This window comes from Cryptomeria japonica, chromosome 10, assembly GCF_030272615.1.
Source record: "Cryptomeria japonica chromosome 10, Sugi_1.0, whole genome shotgun sequence".
Lineage (NCBI taxonomy): Eukaryota > Viridiplantae > Streptophyta > Pinopsida > Cupressales > Cupressaceae > Cryptomeria > Cryptomeria japonica.
Genome location: NC_081414.1, coordinates 353360646 through 353379496, shown reverse-complemented (window position 1 = coordinate 353379496; position 18851 = coordinate 353360646). Strand labels below are relative to the sequence as shown.

Genomic DNA, 18851 nt, shown 5'->3' with positions numbered 1-18851 from the left:
ACACTTAAATAGAAGAAAATAGATGGATAGAAACTTTTCAAATATAAAATTGAAATTATCATTCTATCAAAAACATGAATGAGGCTATTTAAATCTAATAACACCCTATGCAGATAAAAGTGTACAAACTTGCACACAACAATGTGAATTCCTATAAAACACAACTAAGAAGATATAACATAAAACACATATGTACAACAACTAAATGGTTAAAATATATAATTTGAATAAAGAGGGTAAAGAGAATAGAACTATACACTATGTACTCAAATTAGTAGTTCTTAGCAACAACCTATGTTTGGAATAAGCGGAAAGAGGGAGTATTTACAAGCCTATTGAAATTTGTGTCTACTAAGCATAAACAATTGTCAAGAAGAAACACATCTAATTGAAAAGGAAAGTAAAGAAGACCAAGCAAAAATACATGAAGATAAATACAATAAATTTTGTTAGAATAATGATGATTTTTTGAAAGAGGATTATTCTCTCAATTTTTTAAATGGTTCATGAGAACCCATAGCCTTAAAACCTATATTTATAATTGATATTTTTCCTTTTTCTTATAACTTTCTTCCTCTTAGCATTTTTGATTGAGCATTTTTTGTTGTCCTACATGCTTGTTTCACCTTCTATATCTTGTTACTTTTCTTGTCTTCCCCGTGTGGTGGCCATTTTCCTTTTCTCTTTTTCTGACATATGTTAGTTATTCATTATTTTTATTACATCAATTATCCTTATGCAAGCTTCTTTTTACCACCTTGATTACTCTATTTTCCCTCATTTCACATTGTTATGATTGGTATACATTTATATGCTTATTTTTTATCATGTTAGTTTGTTTATGTTTTATGTGACTATATGCTTATAATTCAAAGCTTTATAATGCTTATATTTTATCTTGATTACTTGATACATATATTTTGTCCTTTTACCATACTTAGATCACATGCTTATGGCATCTTTCTATTATGAGCCTTATCATCACATAGTTCTTATATTAATATTAATATTACATATTAACAATGTATATCACATAAAAGGGTGTTAAAATAAAAAATAATATTAATAATAAGAAAAAAAAGAATATGGATGGGAAATATTTATACTATAAATATTATTAACATAGATATTATTAATAATATAACACATAAATGTTAAAAAACATTGTCAAGATCGAATCCATCAAGTACCACACAAATCAAAGATCATTGGCATGAGTACATGAGCGTTACCTTTATGGCAATCCAAATAGGTAAACTCAAGACCAAGGTTATTGCCCTAATTTGGGACAATGGCTAGGACTAGGTCACTTGGGCCTTAATGCTATCTCCATATACCACCATCAGGGAGAATTGTTTAGGCATGCTTAGACTTGTGAAGCTAGGTGGAGTCGATGTCTAGTACTTCAATCAACCAACACACAAAACACCTACACAACATATAATATATATATATAATATCATTAATAATCATAATCAATCCTCCAATAGAATTACCTGAAACATATGTCAGTACATCATACTCCATCATAATCATAATGCATTATCTCATATATAGCCATTTAAGAAATCATAAGCACTAAACTCTAATATCAATCATATGTCCTCATATGCATAAATCAACATAAACATCATTATTACCTGAAACATGGAATCGACATGAATAGTCCACCAACATAAATCAAATAAGTATGTCCACACACATAGAGTCAACCATGAGTCCAATGAAAACAAGTATATATCCACACACACACCCAAAAAAAAATAACACACACATAGAGTTAACCATGAGTAAAACGGAAACAAAATAGGAAGCAAGCATGGAAGGGTATTACATGCCTAAATTTGAAGATAGGATTTGGAATTTTTACTTCAAGTTTTATGGAGAAACCCTGCCATGCAGAATTTGATTATAATCTCCTTTATGAGCTAATATACCTATTTTTTGGTAGATTAGGTAACAAAGAAGAACATCACTATTGTTTAATGCTCATTTTATTAAATTCTGGCAACAAAGCTTATAGTGAAGGGTTGGGTGTGTATACTATATTTGAACTTGTCTTGCAGTTCACTCCGGAGATTATAGAAATGTTTATTGAATAGGCTTAATTTATTAAGAAGATTGTACATTCTATAGGGTATATGTTAAATGTTTTTTAATTGGAGCTGGTTGGTTAGGATTGGAGTATGTATACCATATGTTCTCAATTTTAAACACACAAAGTAATCTTTCGTATGGTATTTGTGTATCCACTGTAAAACATGCTCGAATATCAAAGTATTCGTTCATGTCTTTGCAAGGAGTGCAGGTATAACCAACCTTAATTCTGAATAAGCATTACAAGTTATACAATTGCTTCTAATACCTTGTGGCTTAAATAGATTATATTTGGATTAGGCAGAAATTACGAGCATTACAATTGCTCTTAATATCAGAGACAAACACCAATTTCTCTAATTTTGTAATTTTGAACAACTTTGATTATTGATGACAGAGATAACTTGAAACTTGTAATTGTATGTTCTATGTTTCCAAAAGTCAATTTGAGAGTACCGGGGTTTTAGGGTTGGAAATAGAATACAAAATTGTTTTATGAAACCCTACCACAGTAGAAAAATGGGATGAACACAAACCAATCTCTCTATAGCAGTTGCATACAAATTTAGAAATATAAAATTGACTAAAATTGTAGCAAGCAACTTACTTCAAAATTCCTTCTAATATGTAACATGTTGTCAATTGTGTCGATGAGAAAAGAAGGGCAAAGTTTGCATGGAAAATTAACAAAATCCTACCATGGGTGTTGTCAATGGTCTGGATGAGAAAAAAGGGTAGAGTTTGGGGGAAAAGGGCAGAGTTTGTAGGAAAATTTAATGAAATCATACCAAGGTTGTGTCAATGATACAAATGAGAAAAAAACGGCAAAGTTTTCAAAAGAAAAATTAATGAAATCCTACCACGGGAAAATGAGACAAACCAAAACCCAGTGTTCCTACAATTAAGCAATAATTCTTTTCTATTCCATTTTATGAATGGATACAATACAAATACAATCCTATTCCATAATCCTTGCTAGATATACAATTCAATGAATTCATTGTTAAATTTGTCTCCTCAAACAAAGGATTTTGATGTCTCCAACCACAACTATACTTATCAATCTTGTTATTAACATCATGACTCTCTTGTCCTTTATCACGTCACATCCCTTATACATTCATGTTGAAACCCTAATATCCATTCACCTACCAATAAGTTATGTGCTTAAATAGGGTCAACAATTTACTAAATTTGCACACAATTAAAATTATTACAACTCAAACAAATATTTGACAAGTTTGAAATTCCCAATCAACACTATATGTGATCGATTTAGCATGATAGAAATATTCAAACACTCCCCTAGTAAATTTAGAAGAAAAAGAAAATTCGAGCTAACACCAAAAAATTCAATTCAAAAAGAGGTTCTACACAAAATAAAATGCAGGTATATAATATTTATTATAATTTTGAAAGTAAAAAAAATTCAAATCATGAAATTTCTACGATTTGATCGTGTGAGTTTTTTTGTTACCAACGTTTTGGATCAAATACCATGATCCGTCCTAAAGGTTAAAAAAAAAATTAGAAATAAAATAAAAAAATGTAAAAATTAAATAATTTTTGAAATAAAATTAAAAAAATATATAAAAAATAAAATAATTTTTAAATGAAATAGCATTTTGCAAAATAAAATAAAATATTAATAATAATTCTTGAAATAAAAAAGTAATATTTAAGATATTTATATTAATTTAAATTTTTTTGAAAAAAAAAATATTTAAATCAAATTCGTGAAAAAAGATTTGAAAAACTAAAAAACAAAATAATTCTTTAAATAACATTTTGCCGAATAATTTAAAATATTTTTGAACAACAAATATTTTAAAATCTATTACTAAAAAGTAAAATAATTCTTTAAATAGCATTTTGCCAAAAAAAATATCGATAATAATAATTCTTGAAATAAAAAATAATATTTAAGATATTTAATATATTAATTTAGAATATTTTGAACAATTTTTTTTTTAAAATCAAATTAAAAAAAAGATCTGAACAAGAAAATAAAAACTATTACATTAATATCTTAAAACAAATAATAAACCATTTTTTTTTTTTGCTTTGATATTTTTTTTAACTGAAAATGGAACTCATGCATTCAACGGAATAAACTGTGAAAAAAAAAAAGAACATGCAAATGAGAAATGTAAGCTCAGAATGTTTTATATTAACTTGAAGATACAAACAACGACACTTGAATCTACCAGCAGCATGAGAGCATAAGCATTTTAACTTGAAGATGGAACAACAAAAAACGAGGAATACATTTTTGTTGGGGTGCACATGCCTCTATTGCCTAAATAGGAAGTTTGTGATTTTCAACCAATCATTTGCGATAACATCAATTGAGAATAAATAATCTTACCAATCATGAAATGACCTTGTGCAAGTTGAAAACACAATGTGTAGTTCAATTTGCAATGAATTATTTACAATAAAAGATTATCACAACCCTAGGACAATCTAAATGAAGAATAAAATTTTGGAGTACAAATAACTCTGTTACCTAAAAGGAAAGGTTTTGAAATCCAACCATTCTTGTAAGATAGCATCAAATGAGTATAAAAACACATATTACAAACCATGAACTAAGCTTTGTGTAAGTAATTCAAACACATTTAATTCAACTTGTAACCTCATATTTACAATGACATTTTATCACAACCCTAAACACAATTTAGTGCACATACCTTTCATACCTTTGTTTGGTCCATCACACTCAAAAACTTCATTTTATGATATTTCATAAGATTCAATATTGATGTTGAATTTTGATGATTGATGTGAATTTGCATCATTTCTCAATATTTCTACCATTTTGTTTCTTCACAACAATGACATACACTTACTTGACATCTTCTATGTTCACTTAAAATGTAACTATAGTACACATAAAAAATACATTATTTTCTTACAATATGTTTTTGGCAATCTTAGTCCATGTTTTATCATTTAGCTTTATGGGCTTGCTTTCTTGATACTTTGGTTTGTGATTTATTTCATATTCCTTTGAAATGAAACGTATTTTCAATGGTGAGATAGACTTTCTCCATAGCATTTATCTTGAGTTAAATTATAAATTTAGAGAATATTAAAAAAACATTGTGTTTTATAATATGATACTTTTTTGGAAGATTATTCTATGTCTTATCATTTATCCTTGTAGGCTTGCTTCCATGTCAATGGGTGAGGTGGTGGAATATGATGGACTAGAGCTAATCATAGGGTGAGAAACATTTTAGAGGGTAAAGGGTAGAGGGAATTAACTCTATACACAATATGTTTGTTTGCAAGCTTAGTCCATATTTTATCATTTACCTTTATGGGTTTGCTTCCTTGATACTTTGGTTTGTGATTTATTCCATATTCATTTGAAAGGTGACTTGTTTGTAATAGTGTGATAGACTTACTTCATAAAATTTATCTTGAGTTAAATTATACATTTAGAGAATATTAAAAACATATTGTGTTTTATAATATGATATTTTTTACAAGATTATTTCATGTCTTATCATTTGTAGGCTTTGCTTCCATGTCAATGGGTGAGGTGGTGGAATGTAATAGACTGGAGCTAATCATAGGATGACCAACATTATAGAAAGTGAAGGGCGGAGGCGATTGACTCTACACACAATATATTTTTTTGTAAGCTTAGACCATGTTTTTTTTTTTTTTTTTTAGATAAAAGTGGAGAGTCCACTGAACTTATATTAATTGAAAGCAAATTTTACATCAGGTTCAGACATGGCATACTGGCAGGAAAGAATCCGCAAGAAAACCTCCAGTTGTAGCCATTTTTTTAAATTTACAACAGAGATATATATAGCCCTTACAACCAGTTTGTTTCGACCTAAAAACCCCACCCTCCTATCACAACCTCTCTTTTTTTCTTTTTTACAAATAGATCAAACTGACAATTTTAAAACAAAAGAAGAGATGGGTGTGAAGAGACAGTTGCATGAGAGAGAATTCACTTTCAGGACCAATGCAAACCATTTCGAACAGAATAAAACCAAGCTGCCTGCAACCCTGCAAAAAACCAAAAAACCACCAGCTACAACACAGACAATATGTTAGATATCCAAGAACCAGGAATTAGTGCTTTCTTCTGATGGCAGCTGAGAAGAGAACGGAGGTGAAACCACTCTTAAAGGGAAGGCCACACAAGCCAGAGCAGAACACAAAAAACCCAAAGATATCAGTGAATGCAGAGCCTGAAAAACAACCCATGCTTTATCCACAAAATGGTCAAGAGCCAAATATAACAAAAAATCCATAGAGGCTCTAGTAGTTTCCAAGGAGTCACATATCAATCCCATTCATAACTGATGAAGCAAATGACCAGACCAACCATTAGCCCAAAACTCATGGTGAGGAAGAAAACCCCCGTAAGGAAAAGAGCCCATATCAAACTGATAACTATCCAATGCAGCAGAGACCAACTCCCAATTACACACTGTCGGAAAGACAAACGAGGATACCAAAAGGTGAACCAAATCCAAGTCAAGAAGAACATCATAGCAAACAGTAATAAAATGAGAGAGAAGCTCATCATAAGAAATTTGGCGAGCAACCTATAACCACCTACATCCCAAAAGTCTGTGAAGCTCAAAATCCACTACGGGAATAAATAAATTGAAAACCTTACCAAGTTTAACAGAATTATCCTTGCTTGCATCATCATCCCCCAGTGAATGAGCTTCTAAAACCACTCTATATACTCCACATGGAAAAGAGGACGACATTTGCAGGAAGAAGGGCACCGACAACCAAACAGAAAAAACACACCAAACTGCTTTTGACATTGACAAAAGAGAAGTGTATTTGAAGGAGAAGAAATCGCCTGAATTTCCCATAAAGGTACTAAAACAGCCACTACAATCACACTTGTATCAATTCTCACGTATTTAAAATCCTTCCATTAAAACTCTTAAGTGACTCTCCCACAAGTAGGATACTAACATGCAAAAAAATAAACTAACCGTACTCCAAACTGACAGACCCAGACAAGCACAAGGCGGCCAACAAGTAGATATTAATCATTGGGTAATAAAACCTTACAAACATACCGACGGCTGGAGGAGATGAAGCATGTAGAAAAGAATGTAGGCGTAAAGGATAATGATCACATAAATCACACATGCCACAGCCAAAACCTGATATAAATGAGGATAATATTGACAAAAATTAAAAACACGTTAAAAAATCGGAAAGCAAATCCAAAGGAAAACTGTCTCCAAATTGCAATAGAAAAGCTTATGAAACTTTAGAGAAAAATCTCATACATTACCAAAAAAAACCATTTAACTCGACGTGGCCAAGATAAAGATCCCAAACTGTAGCTTTAACACAATGTGCACCAAATGTAAACAAATGAGAATATTCATATGTGAGAAAGAAAAACAACTTAAGCCTCATAAAGAAAATAAATTTCTTGGCCCCATATGTATGCCGAACGGAAAATGAGTACACCATATTAAAGAACAAGCTAATAAAATATAATGTCATCCAAGCAAAAATCTCCAACTCTTAAGTAATACACACATTACCATCTAACTCAGATACATAGATGTATAACTACTCCAAATGTAGATAGATATAAGGCCTTCTATCAACACATGAAGCAATGATACAAACTGTATTGAGAAGAAGAAAATATGAATACTTCAGTAAGAAATGGAGAAAATCCAAATATTTTAACATGTAATGCCACTAGAAAAATAATCTCTCCAATCTTCAAGAAATACATGCATTAACATCTATGTAGTACCCCTACTCGTTTGGACTCATATTTTGTTCTTGTTATTTTCAGTGGATACATTACCGTGAATTACTATTCAGATTTATATGACATTATTCCATGCTTAATTTGAATATGAGATGCATGATTTATTTGCAGTATTTCTGTACTTGTGATTTATGGCATTGTATGGTTCATTGCTATGTACTGACACTTTACTTTATTTATGCACTGTATGTTGTGTATCTGCGAGTGTATTGGATACAAGGGGATGATTTTCCTTCACTCATTTCGGTGAGACAGGGAACATCGCGATTCTCCTTCATCGGTGTGTATGTCATGTTTTATATATGGTATATATGCATGTGTGGTTCGGTGATGCAGGATATTGTAGGTACAAGTACCAGGTAGGTACAGGGTAACGTCTCCACCTGGCTACACAGGTCTGAGAGTGCCTTATATTTTCTGATGGAAGTGGAGGAGATAGTAGTTGACCCTATTTTTAGTCAGTTACACTCGGGTGAGTGTCTTCAGTTAGTCGTTCCATCAATTTGTTCTGTCTTCATATTTTATTGTTTGATCTTTATGAAAAGTTGCTTGATGCTTGCTTAGTTTGTGTGTTTAGTGTTCTTAATTATTGTATGCCATTGGTAATTGTTACGTTTATTACGTCTATAAGAGTAAAGAGTAGTTTTGGTATTTGGAGGAAAAAGAGTCAAGTGATCTAGTGAGTTAATGTTGTTTACAAAGGATGAGTTAATATCTTGGTATAAGTAGATATGAATCTCATCAGCATGTTAGTTCGATAATTGCGACTCGATCGTTTGAATATATAGACATTATATACACGGGGGGCGATTGCCAATTATAGGTAGTTATTTGAATAAAGATTAAGTGATTGAAATATCATTAGATAATATCGCCAATTCGAACTATTATGTTGAGAAAATACATGTATATTAAATTAGAATTATTAAAATGTCACATATAATATACTTTTCAAACATGTAATATATATATCTAAATCAATTGTTTGAATATACATATGAAAAGCCGTTAATTATAAATATTGGAAAATCAAAATATATATTTAAGTTTGCTAAGGAGGGATTAAGGGTTGAATGTTTAAATAGAGGTCATTAATTAATTATTAAAATATAATAAAGAAATTATAATTAAACAAATAAAACAAATTTTATTTAAAAGGTGGTGGCGTGGGTTATGGTGTAAACTAATATATAATATATAGTATCGACCACCCCCCTTAATAAAGGGAGGGGTCAGTATTACCACCGACCACCCTCCTCCCTCATAGCTCGCACGCTTCCTCTCTTCCTTTGGTCACGCCAACGCAACAAACAATGACACCGACCCCCCTCTCGCTATTCAACACACTCAACTGCCACTCCTCCTTCGCGATGGAACCAAACTCCATGTTGGTAAATGTGGTGGAGGCATAGTAAAAATAGTTTGTTTTGAACCAACTCTTCATGGCGATAATAGCGACTATGTAGGAAGGGACACCGAGTGGTAATTTTAATGCGAGGCATACGTGACATAAGAGTAAGGCAACTTGGCAGCGAGGACTATTATCTCACCCATGACAAACACTTACGTGTTTGACAGTTGCTTGTAACTTGTCAATCCTTCCATCCTTTGTATCAGTCTACCACGATTTTTTGGCATATAACTGAAGAGTGGAGATTAAGTGAAGATGAAACTGAAAGTTATTCATTAAAAGACTCCTCATCAAACTCCATAATAGAGCCTTAGACATAGGAGAAGTCATGGTAAATTCTAGTATAAATAGAGGTGGGGAGTAAGGAAGTAAAAAAAGGGAATTCATTTTGCATCGAAGGAAGGACGGTGAACTCGAGAAGAAAGAATTAGAATAGAGGAGAAAGATAGAGTAGAATAGAGAGATAGAGAGAATATTTTAGGAAGAATCAAAGAGAGTTGGTTTTGGTGATAGAGTTTTGAAAGCAGATTGAAGATAAGGTTCATAAGCAAGGCACGCTATCATTCGGCAGAAGGCCATTGAGGTCTTGCATTCGTGTTAACTTTGCAAAAGGTTAGGATTTTCTTTGGGTTTTGGGTTCATTATTATTTACAAAGTCTTAGTTATAAGTAATGATTAAGATCTTGCTATGTTATAGTTACAGTGAAGTATCTTTTATTGTTTGAGTTAGGATATTAAGAGTAATTACATTGTAGCTATAGAAGTGGAATCTTGTTTTAGAACATATTGCACACTAGTTATTATATAAAAGAAATTTTATGTTTTCGTTCAAAACCTAGTTATTAAGATTTATTAGACGTTTCTCTAGGAGAGTCTAAAAAGTAATGGCTTATTGTTTGAAACATTACAAAAATGGTGCCTGTCAAACAGACAGCTCAGAAATCCGTAGCTGGATATGCCCATAGTCTGAAAGTCAAGAAAGATTCTCTGACACCTGTCAAGCCTATCTTGGTTGACATCCCTACTGAGGTGAACCCAACTCCTGAAGAGAGCAAAGAGATAGGAGAAGATCCTATTCAGTGTCCAACAAAAGAAATTACTGTTGAAAAAGGAAAAGAGCCTGAGCTAGAATGCTCGCCAGTAAGGCCGATAGTTATAAGTTCTAACTCGTCGAAGGGGTATACCCCCTTAAGTGATAATTAATCCGTGGGGTATTTTACCCTGAGTGAAAGTGAATCTGAAGGTTATACTCCTTTAGATCCTATAGAGTCTGATGAGTGCACTTCTCCGTCTTCTCTGGAAGAGTGATGTAACAGTTGTATCCCTTCTAGTGTCAAGAAATAAAGACTTCTTTCTATCTATTATAAGTTGAGAAATGTACTATGTCTTCTTGTAAGAATTTTATGAAGAAATAAATATATCTACTTTTGTCCTAAATTATGGTATAAGTGGAATTTGGAAATTATCAAGGTTGCCATACTATAATGTTGCTTCCCTATAATAGTTAACAGAGAGTAATTGATCTCTTAATTATGTTGTAAGGTATTAAACTCTGAGTTTATGCCGTCTAAACTATCCTTAGTGTCTCGGGTTAAATTATCTCTTTTCTCAACCAAATGGCAACGTTTATGCTTCTGCAAGTTATTTATGTGTTTTGATGTTATTACGTAAGATTCCCTTGTTTAAATGGTGGTTGTAGTCAAGTCCAAATTTTATCGTACATTGAGTAGGTGGTCATTATGCCCTGTGTTACTGTGTTTTGGCCAGATATATAGATGTATAACCTTAAGGATATGAGCCATTGCAAGTTGGTCCAAATGGTCAACCTTAGGTTAGTAATTATGTATCTTTCACCTATGGTATGTCAGGATTAGGTATGGTTGTCTGTGTCACCATAGAGTTCCATAGAGAGAACTATCTTGTAGTGTCCTAAGAGAGAGAGTGGCTTTTGAACGGGGGTCGTGCCCGAAGTGGTGACAGGATAACCTGTCCGAAGTTGGTTAAGGAAGTGATAACCTAATAAATGATTAGGGGAGGGTAGAATAAATGTTAAATAAAATAATGTGCCTCACACATAGGTGAGTGCTAGTATAGGGCTCATAATGTAGCGAGAAGGCCTGGAATGGCAAACTTACCACCTTGTCTTCATGAAAGGATTGGTAGGGTCCGCATGAGACTTAGTTGGAATCGGAGGTTCGGGAGAGGTTACCAGGATAACCTAGGATGGGGGCCAGAACCTATGGAGGCTATATCATGGTATCCACGGTAAGACATGCGATGACACTTTCTCCTTAGAGTTACTAGTGTTTTGTGAGTTGAGTCACATGGATGTGTGTGGAGTCTTGTAGTCCTTTTGTACTTGTCTTATTTTGCTTGCTTGAGGGTTATCTACTATCTCCAGCATGGTGGAGTGGTTCCTTTTCGGAATCACATGGTTGGGTGGTAGTGTCACTTCCCATCGGATGTACTAGAATGTATCTTCAGGTGAGGAAGGACTTCGCTGAGGTTCTTGGTTCGAGGTTCATGTACCAGCTCTTATTCGTAACCATTGTTCAGTTGGAAACTTGAGGTCTTGAATCGAAACTTTATGTAACTTTCATTTTGTAACATTTTAACTCATGATGTAATTTTTTTGAAAACATGTATTTTCAAATATTGTAAAGCAAAGAAACATTGTAATGTATGCTATTTCAGTTACTTAAGTCTTTTGTATATATTAAATGATTGTTTTGGAGTACTTGAATTCTTTCATTGTGGAAATTTTATCTCAAATGTTTAATTTTCCTATAAAGTTGAACAGTAGGTTTTCCCATGGTGTTAATATAATTTACGAAGTAATATTCGCTGGTAACCCTTAGGAAATTCAGGAGTTAGATTTCCGTTGTGTTATTAGATGTGCTATGGTTTAATTCAAGCACTTGTTCTTTTAAAAAAAATAAAAAATTATTTCACCCTTAGTTGCATAGATTGTGATGTTTTTCCTTTAGGGTTTCTGGCGGGGCATTACAATCTAACCCAATTATAGAAGTGTAAGGAACTCCATATGCAGATAGGAATAAAAACTCCTCCTATTTCCACATAACGACCAGATACATAATGAACTGAGAAGAGGAAAATACATATATTTCAACAAGAATGGAGGAATAACTCAAAATAGATAACTTAATTTGAGGGATGAGGCATATACCCGAGGAGGAGTTCTTGAGGAATGTCACCTACTGCTATATTCTTATGAATAGCATCAGAGTCAATAGCCAAATTAGCCAGAAAATCCGCCACTTTGTTTAACTCTCGAAAGCAATGAGATAATACATAAGTATCAAAAAAGGATAACTTTTCCAAAATGTGATCAATTAGATACTTCAAATACCAACGATTACTTCTACAGTTCAACACGCTTTGGATAGCTACCATTGAATCCCCCTGAATGGAAAGGTGTTTGATCCCAAGAGAGATAGCCAAGTCAACCCCAAGTGACAAAGCTTGACATTCAGCGAAATTGTTTGATTGAGACCCAAGGGCATGACATTGAGCAACAATTAGGACAGCATTATGGTCAAAAATGGTCATACCAACCCCAGCCAGACTTGGATTCCCCCTAGAAGCACCATCAAAATGAATTTTGAAATGACCCAAAGGAGGAGGAGCCCATTTTGCCACGATTCTCTTTGATTTAAAAACCAAACTCTTTGCAACAGACCCATGAGAAGGGATACAAGCCAAGAATTTCCAAGTCCTAGTGATCATGTCATCCCAATGGGAAAAAGATGTCAGATTATCTAAATTTTTATGAATGTAAGACAAGGCCACCTCCGAGATAGAGGCCTCTATCCTGACTAAGATATCAGAGAGCAAAGAGGATGTCTTTTTAAAGATCCTATTATTTCTCTCTAACCAAATGTTCCAAATAATAATCGATGGGGCTATGATCCAAAGACAGGCATAAAAGGAAGAGGAAAACAAAAGAGGCCAAGCTCTAAAGTGAGAGAGAAGATCCCCACTAGTGGCAAAAGACAAGCCTAGCTTCTCAAAAAACCAATTCCAACATCCTAAAGTAAAATCACAATGGAGGAAAAGATGAGAAGACGATTCCAATTTTTGTTTACACAAAACACAAGGGAAAACAACTGATAAGCCCATTCTATCCAGTCTCATGCTGGTGAGAACCCTATCTTTAACCACAAGCCAAGAAAAAGCTCCGGCCTTCGGCAGACATGCAGGATGCCAGAATAATTTGTAAGGCCAAGAGGGGAGAACCATAGCCGGCATAAGAGAATTGTAACCATCTTTCACTGAGTATTTTCCAGAAGAATTCTTTGTCCAAATGAGCTCATCATCCTTTTTAGACAAGATGATGATTCTATCTTTGAGGATCGAAGAAAATTCTGCCTTCAAGTAGGGGCTAACAGGAAGGAACTAAATCAATTTCCATATTGAACTACATTAAAATAGTCTGATAGAAAAACCCCCCATTTATCAAGAAGTATTGATTTCAAGGGAGACCGATCCCTAATAGAATCCATAGGAAAATAACCATTCCAAGCATCATCCCAAAATCTAACTTTTGAACCATTGTGCACGACCCAAGAAAGATACGGTAGTAGGACATTTCTACATCTACCCATGAAGTTCCAAATAGCCGACCCCTTAGGCAAAGTTATGGCCCTGAAAACAGACTCCCTAGATCCATTAGACAGATACTTAGCAAGCATGATCCTAGCCCAAAGGGAAAATGGTTTTTCATACAGTTTCCATACTAATTTGGCCCCAAGAGCCAAATTTTGACTCTCCAAACTACGGATGCCAGCCCCTCCTAGTTCTTTAGGAACACGGACCTTGTCCCAAGCTAACAAGGGGATCCTAGACTTCCCATCCTTATTATTATTCCAAAGAAAAGACCTCAGAGTATCCTTTAAACTAACAATAACAGCCTTAGGAGCTTTTAGAATTGACATTAAGTAAATTGGCACCGCATTCAAAACAAACTTAATCAGCACAATTTTTCTAGCCATGGTGAGCCATTTATGGTTCCATGCCAAAATTTTCTTTGACACCCTTGAGACAACTTTATCCCAAAAAATAACCTTAACCTTATTAGCAAAGAAGGGAACTCCTAAATAGGTACAAGGTAGAACCCCCTGTTGGAAACCCCAAAACCTTTGAAGCTTATCCTGAAGCGGGGAGTGAGTATTTAAGAAAAAGATCTTAGATTTCTCCTTATTAACCATCTAGCCTGAGAAAGCTACATAATTCTTGATCACTTGATCTATAACTCGAGCCTCCTTCAAGGATGCACAACCAAATATGAGGGTGTCATCAGCAAAAAGACAATGGGAAATCCTTTGATCAAAATTCTGAGTTTTGATACCCTTCCATAAACCATTCTCTTGGGCTAAGCCAATTGTCAGACTTAGAGCTTCAGCTAATAAGATAAATAAAAAAGGTGAGAGCGGGTCCCCTTGCCTTAAACCCCTAGAAGAGTGGAAGAAACCACAAGGTGACCCATTAATGAGAATCGAGAACCCTGCTGAAGAGATACAAGCCATAATCCATTTTATCCAAGCCAAGGAAAAACCCAACCTAACCAGAACTATTCTTAATGCCTTCCATTCGACCCTATCGTAGGCTTTCATCATATCTAACTTAAAGATCATGGTAGGAAAATTCTAAGCAGAAATCGAATGTAAGACCTCATGAGCAACAATAGCCCCTTCAGGAGTTTCCCTATGTGGAACAAATCCTCCTTATTCCAGGGAGATAATTTTTGGTAAAAGAATAGCCAACCTCATAGCAATCACCTTGGAAAATATGTTATAAATAGTGTTGCATAAAGCTATAGGATGATAATCTGCAAAGGTTTTAGTGTCCTCCTTCTTAGGTAAAATGACTATTAGGGTAGTGTTTAATTCTTTAAGGATAGACCTATTTCTCCTAGCTTCCTCTAAGGCCAAAAGAACATCCTGGCCCACAAAATCCTAGCATTTCTGGAAAAACAAAGGAGTAAAACCATCAGGCCCAGGGGCCTTATCTGGATTCATAGCAAAAACCACCCTCTTAACCTCATCTAATGAAAAAAGAGACATTAACATTTTATTATCCTCAGGAGAGACAAGAGAGGGAATGAATGATGGAATATTGTTAGAAACATCAATATTTTTAGATGAAAGAAGATTCTTAAAAAACTTAACTGCTTCCCTAGAAACATCCTCATCATCTAAGAGAATATTCCCCTGACTATCCTGGATGCAAGAAATCCTACTCCTGACTCTTTTCATTTTAGTGCTTGCATGAAAAAAATTTGTATTCTTATCCCCATCAGCTAGCCATAACTCCCTAGATTTTTGTCTCCAATAGACCTCCTCTCTAGCCAAAATTTCATCGAGTTCACTCCTAAGGGACCTAATTTCATCTAAAACCTTACCACCCAACCCATGCTGCAATACGTTCCTATTCAGGACTTCTAACATATCTAAAGTCCTTTGTTTTTCTTCAAAAATATTCTTGAAGTGAAGAGAGTTCCAATTCCCAATATTTTTTTTAAGAAAACGGATCTTCTTGACCAATTGAAACATTCCAAACCCTCTTAAAAATGGAGCCTCTTCCCACCAATGATGTAGGAGGGGAAGAAAAGAGGTATCCCTGAACCACATTGGCTCAAACTTAAATGGAATTTTGAAGGAAGATCTATCCCTGACGACAGTTAGCGAAACCAAGAAATGATTCGACCCAGACAGGGGAAGGATGGAAGAAAAAAACTCAATGTCAGAATCAAAGCCATTAGAAGAGAGTAAAAATCTGTCCAAACATTCCACAATCTGAGAGAAATGTTTCCTCATATTAGTCCATGTAAAAAGACCATTATTAGGTTTGCAATCAAAAAGAGACATGTCAGAAATGAATGCATTAAAATCCTCCATTGACTTCTTGTTTGGAATAATCCCCCCTGATTTTTTAGAAACATCCAAGATAGCATTAAAATCTCCCCCTAAAATGACAAAAGAATGATCCCTAAGGGGGGCTAACACCCTAATGAGTACTTGCCAAAGATCATATTTGGCCAAGATACCTAGGGGGGCATAAATATTAAACACCCATACTTTAAAGCTAGAAGCTCTGTGGGAAACTAAAGACAACATCCAATTTGGCTCGGATGCTACCATCTTTACATCAACTACAAAATCATTCCATAACAAAGAAAGGCCTCCCAATGCCCCAGCAGCCAGACATGAGAAAAACTTCCACTTTTTCCAAGATGAAAAAACTAAGTCCGAATTTTGTAATGAGAGTTTGGTCTCTTGGAACAAACCTATATCCCACTTAACCAAGTCTAACTGAGACTTGATCAAGCGTCTCTTGTTAGGGGCATTTAAGCCCCTAACATTCCATGAAATAAACTTCATTGTTCTCGAGGGGAGGTCGAAGCTCCCCTATTTTCTAAAATGGGAGATGAATTCTCCCCAAAGCTTTTATGCAAGCTTCTCTTGACCGCAACAGATCTAGTCACCGAAGGACTAATAACACACATTTTCTTCTTTTTAAGAGAACCACCACTTATTCCCTTTCCCAATGACAACTTGGAAGACTTCTTGAACGAAGATGACAAAACTTGTTGAATGCCCGCATCTATTTCTAGTTGAGTTTTACGATTCTTTAGAGGTCTACCCTTGCCCGGGGACACTAGAACATTAGGGAAATTCAGCTGAACCTGAGCAATCGATGATTTACTGGGTGTTTTGGCTGGGGATGAACAAAGAGGCTGAACCACTTCCTGAAGAACCACTCAATTTGAAACATCGTGGTGGGAATTGATAGGGACCTCAGAAGGATTTAACGAAGGAGAAAAAGGCAAGCTGTTATGAATTAAATCCAGGTCATTTCCCAAAGAGCACAAAACCTTTTTAGAGACCTCCTCTTCCATGAGATCCATATTAGTTTTAAGCAACAACTCAACTTGTTGAGCCGTGTGTTCATCAGGAGAAATATGCAGAGACTAAGGCATGTCACATTCCCTAAAAGGCTCGCTATGAAGTAACTCTTTCACTTGTTGAATTAAAACATCCTCTTCATGAATTAAAGGAGTTGACACAACCGAAGCAATGACCCCGGAATCTAAAGGAGGACCAGACGATCGTAGTAAAGATTTAGGAACCTCGTCCACTATAGTAGCACCCAGTCCCTCCATCATAACAGGTGGAGCAGGGCAAACCATTGAATCATGTATTGGAGGAGAGTCATCTTTACCATGACCACCAGACTAGGAAACTTCTAAAATAACCTGAGATAAATTGATTTTGTCCCTATCTAGCTCAATTGTAGCAGAATTATGATTAAGAGGAGCAAAATTGTTAAGATCCAACTTAGGTTGACGAACAGACCCAATCAAGTCTTGAAAAGATTCATTAACCGTAGTCTTCTGCTTAATTTGAGTTGTATTATTAATAACCTCCTTGGGTTGCCGAACAGAACCTACCAAGTCCTGAAAGGAATCTTTAGCAGTGGTAGGGTTTAAAGGGGCATTCCGATCCTCCTTACATTTCATACCCGATTTTCCTTTTCAAAAATCAAAAAACAAGGGAGCATCCGCAATAATCAGATTTGGACACAAATCAGCATCCATCTTCACAATGGGTTGTCACCAAATGCCATCATTAGATTTGATATTACATGAAATTGGATAAACTGATGAAGGAGAAACCAGAACACAAATTTTTACCAGAACCTTCCCTTCCTCAAAGATAGATTTAGAAGTCAAAAAATTCCCAAAATTATCCCCTATGGATTTTAGCACTTCTGGATCCATGAATTCAAAAGGGAGTTGAGGCAAGCCAAACCAAACCGGAAGTGATTTAGGTTTGACACATTTCGGAACAAAAAAAGGTTGCCAAGCGGAAACCCTAACTAAAACATTACCAAACCAATGAAAAGGATTTGCAAGTACCTCATCCTTACTATGAGGGGATTCAAAGACCAAAATGCAAGAGTTAGAAGATAACAATTGAAGACAAACCAAAGTTGACCACCGTTTATGAAATTTAGAGTGTAATTTAGATAAATTGGTCGGAGGACCCCAAATTTCTCCTATAATAGCCACAGAGTGTAACTTGGCAGCCCTATCAGCCACAACAGAACCAGAAAAATCAAAAAAGGGTCGCGAAAACCAAACCTCCTTCGAAGGACCAGATTGAACCATTTTACTAATACTACTCGAGCTTCCAGCATCTTTACCAACTATATCCACAACATCCACCTTTTTAATAGACTCGGATGCCCTAGAACCATCCACACCAGCAACCGACATTAGTTTTTCATGCCTGGATGCCCTAGGAGCAACATTGGTTCCCTCGGCTACCACTGCAGCAAACGACCTATTTGCAAAAACAAAAATGTGCGACTTCTTTCCCCTGATATTCTTTCTCTCATTTTTATTTGGACCATGCCGAACAGAACTCCCCATCCTGCACCACGGAAGACCTTTGAAAAAACCCTGAAAGTATTTGGAAACTAGGTGAAGATCCCTGTATTGCCTTCCCAGACGCGGAGCCCTATCTTCCA

General features: G+C 34.9%; 1 protein-coding gene across 1 annotated transcript; it reads right to left on the bottom strand.

The window, feature by feature from the left end:
- Positions 1–15274: 15274 nt before the first annotated feature.
- Positions 15275–16216, bottom strand: LOC131858981 (uncharacterized). The gene has a single exon (XM_059212483.1). The coding sequence runs from the start codon at positions 16214–16216 to the stop codon at positions 15275–15277; it is 942 nt and encodes a 313-aa protein (XP_059068466.1).
- Between the last annotated feature and the right edge of the window lie 2635 nt (positions 16217–18851).

Bases quoted from the DNA above. Each gene is read 5' to 3' on its own strand.
- LOC131858981 (XM_059212483.1), bottom strand. From the start codon at position 16,216: ATGGAGGATTTTAATGCATTCATTTCTGACATGTCTCTTTTTGATTGC.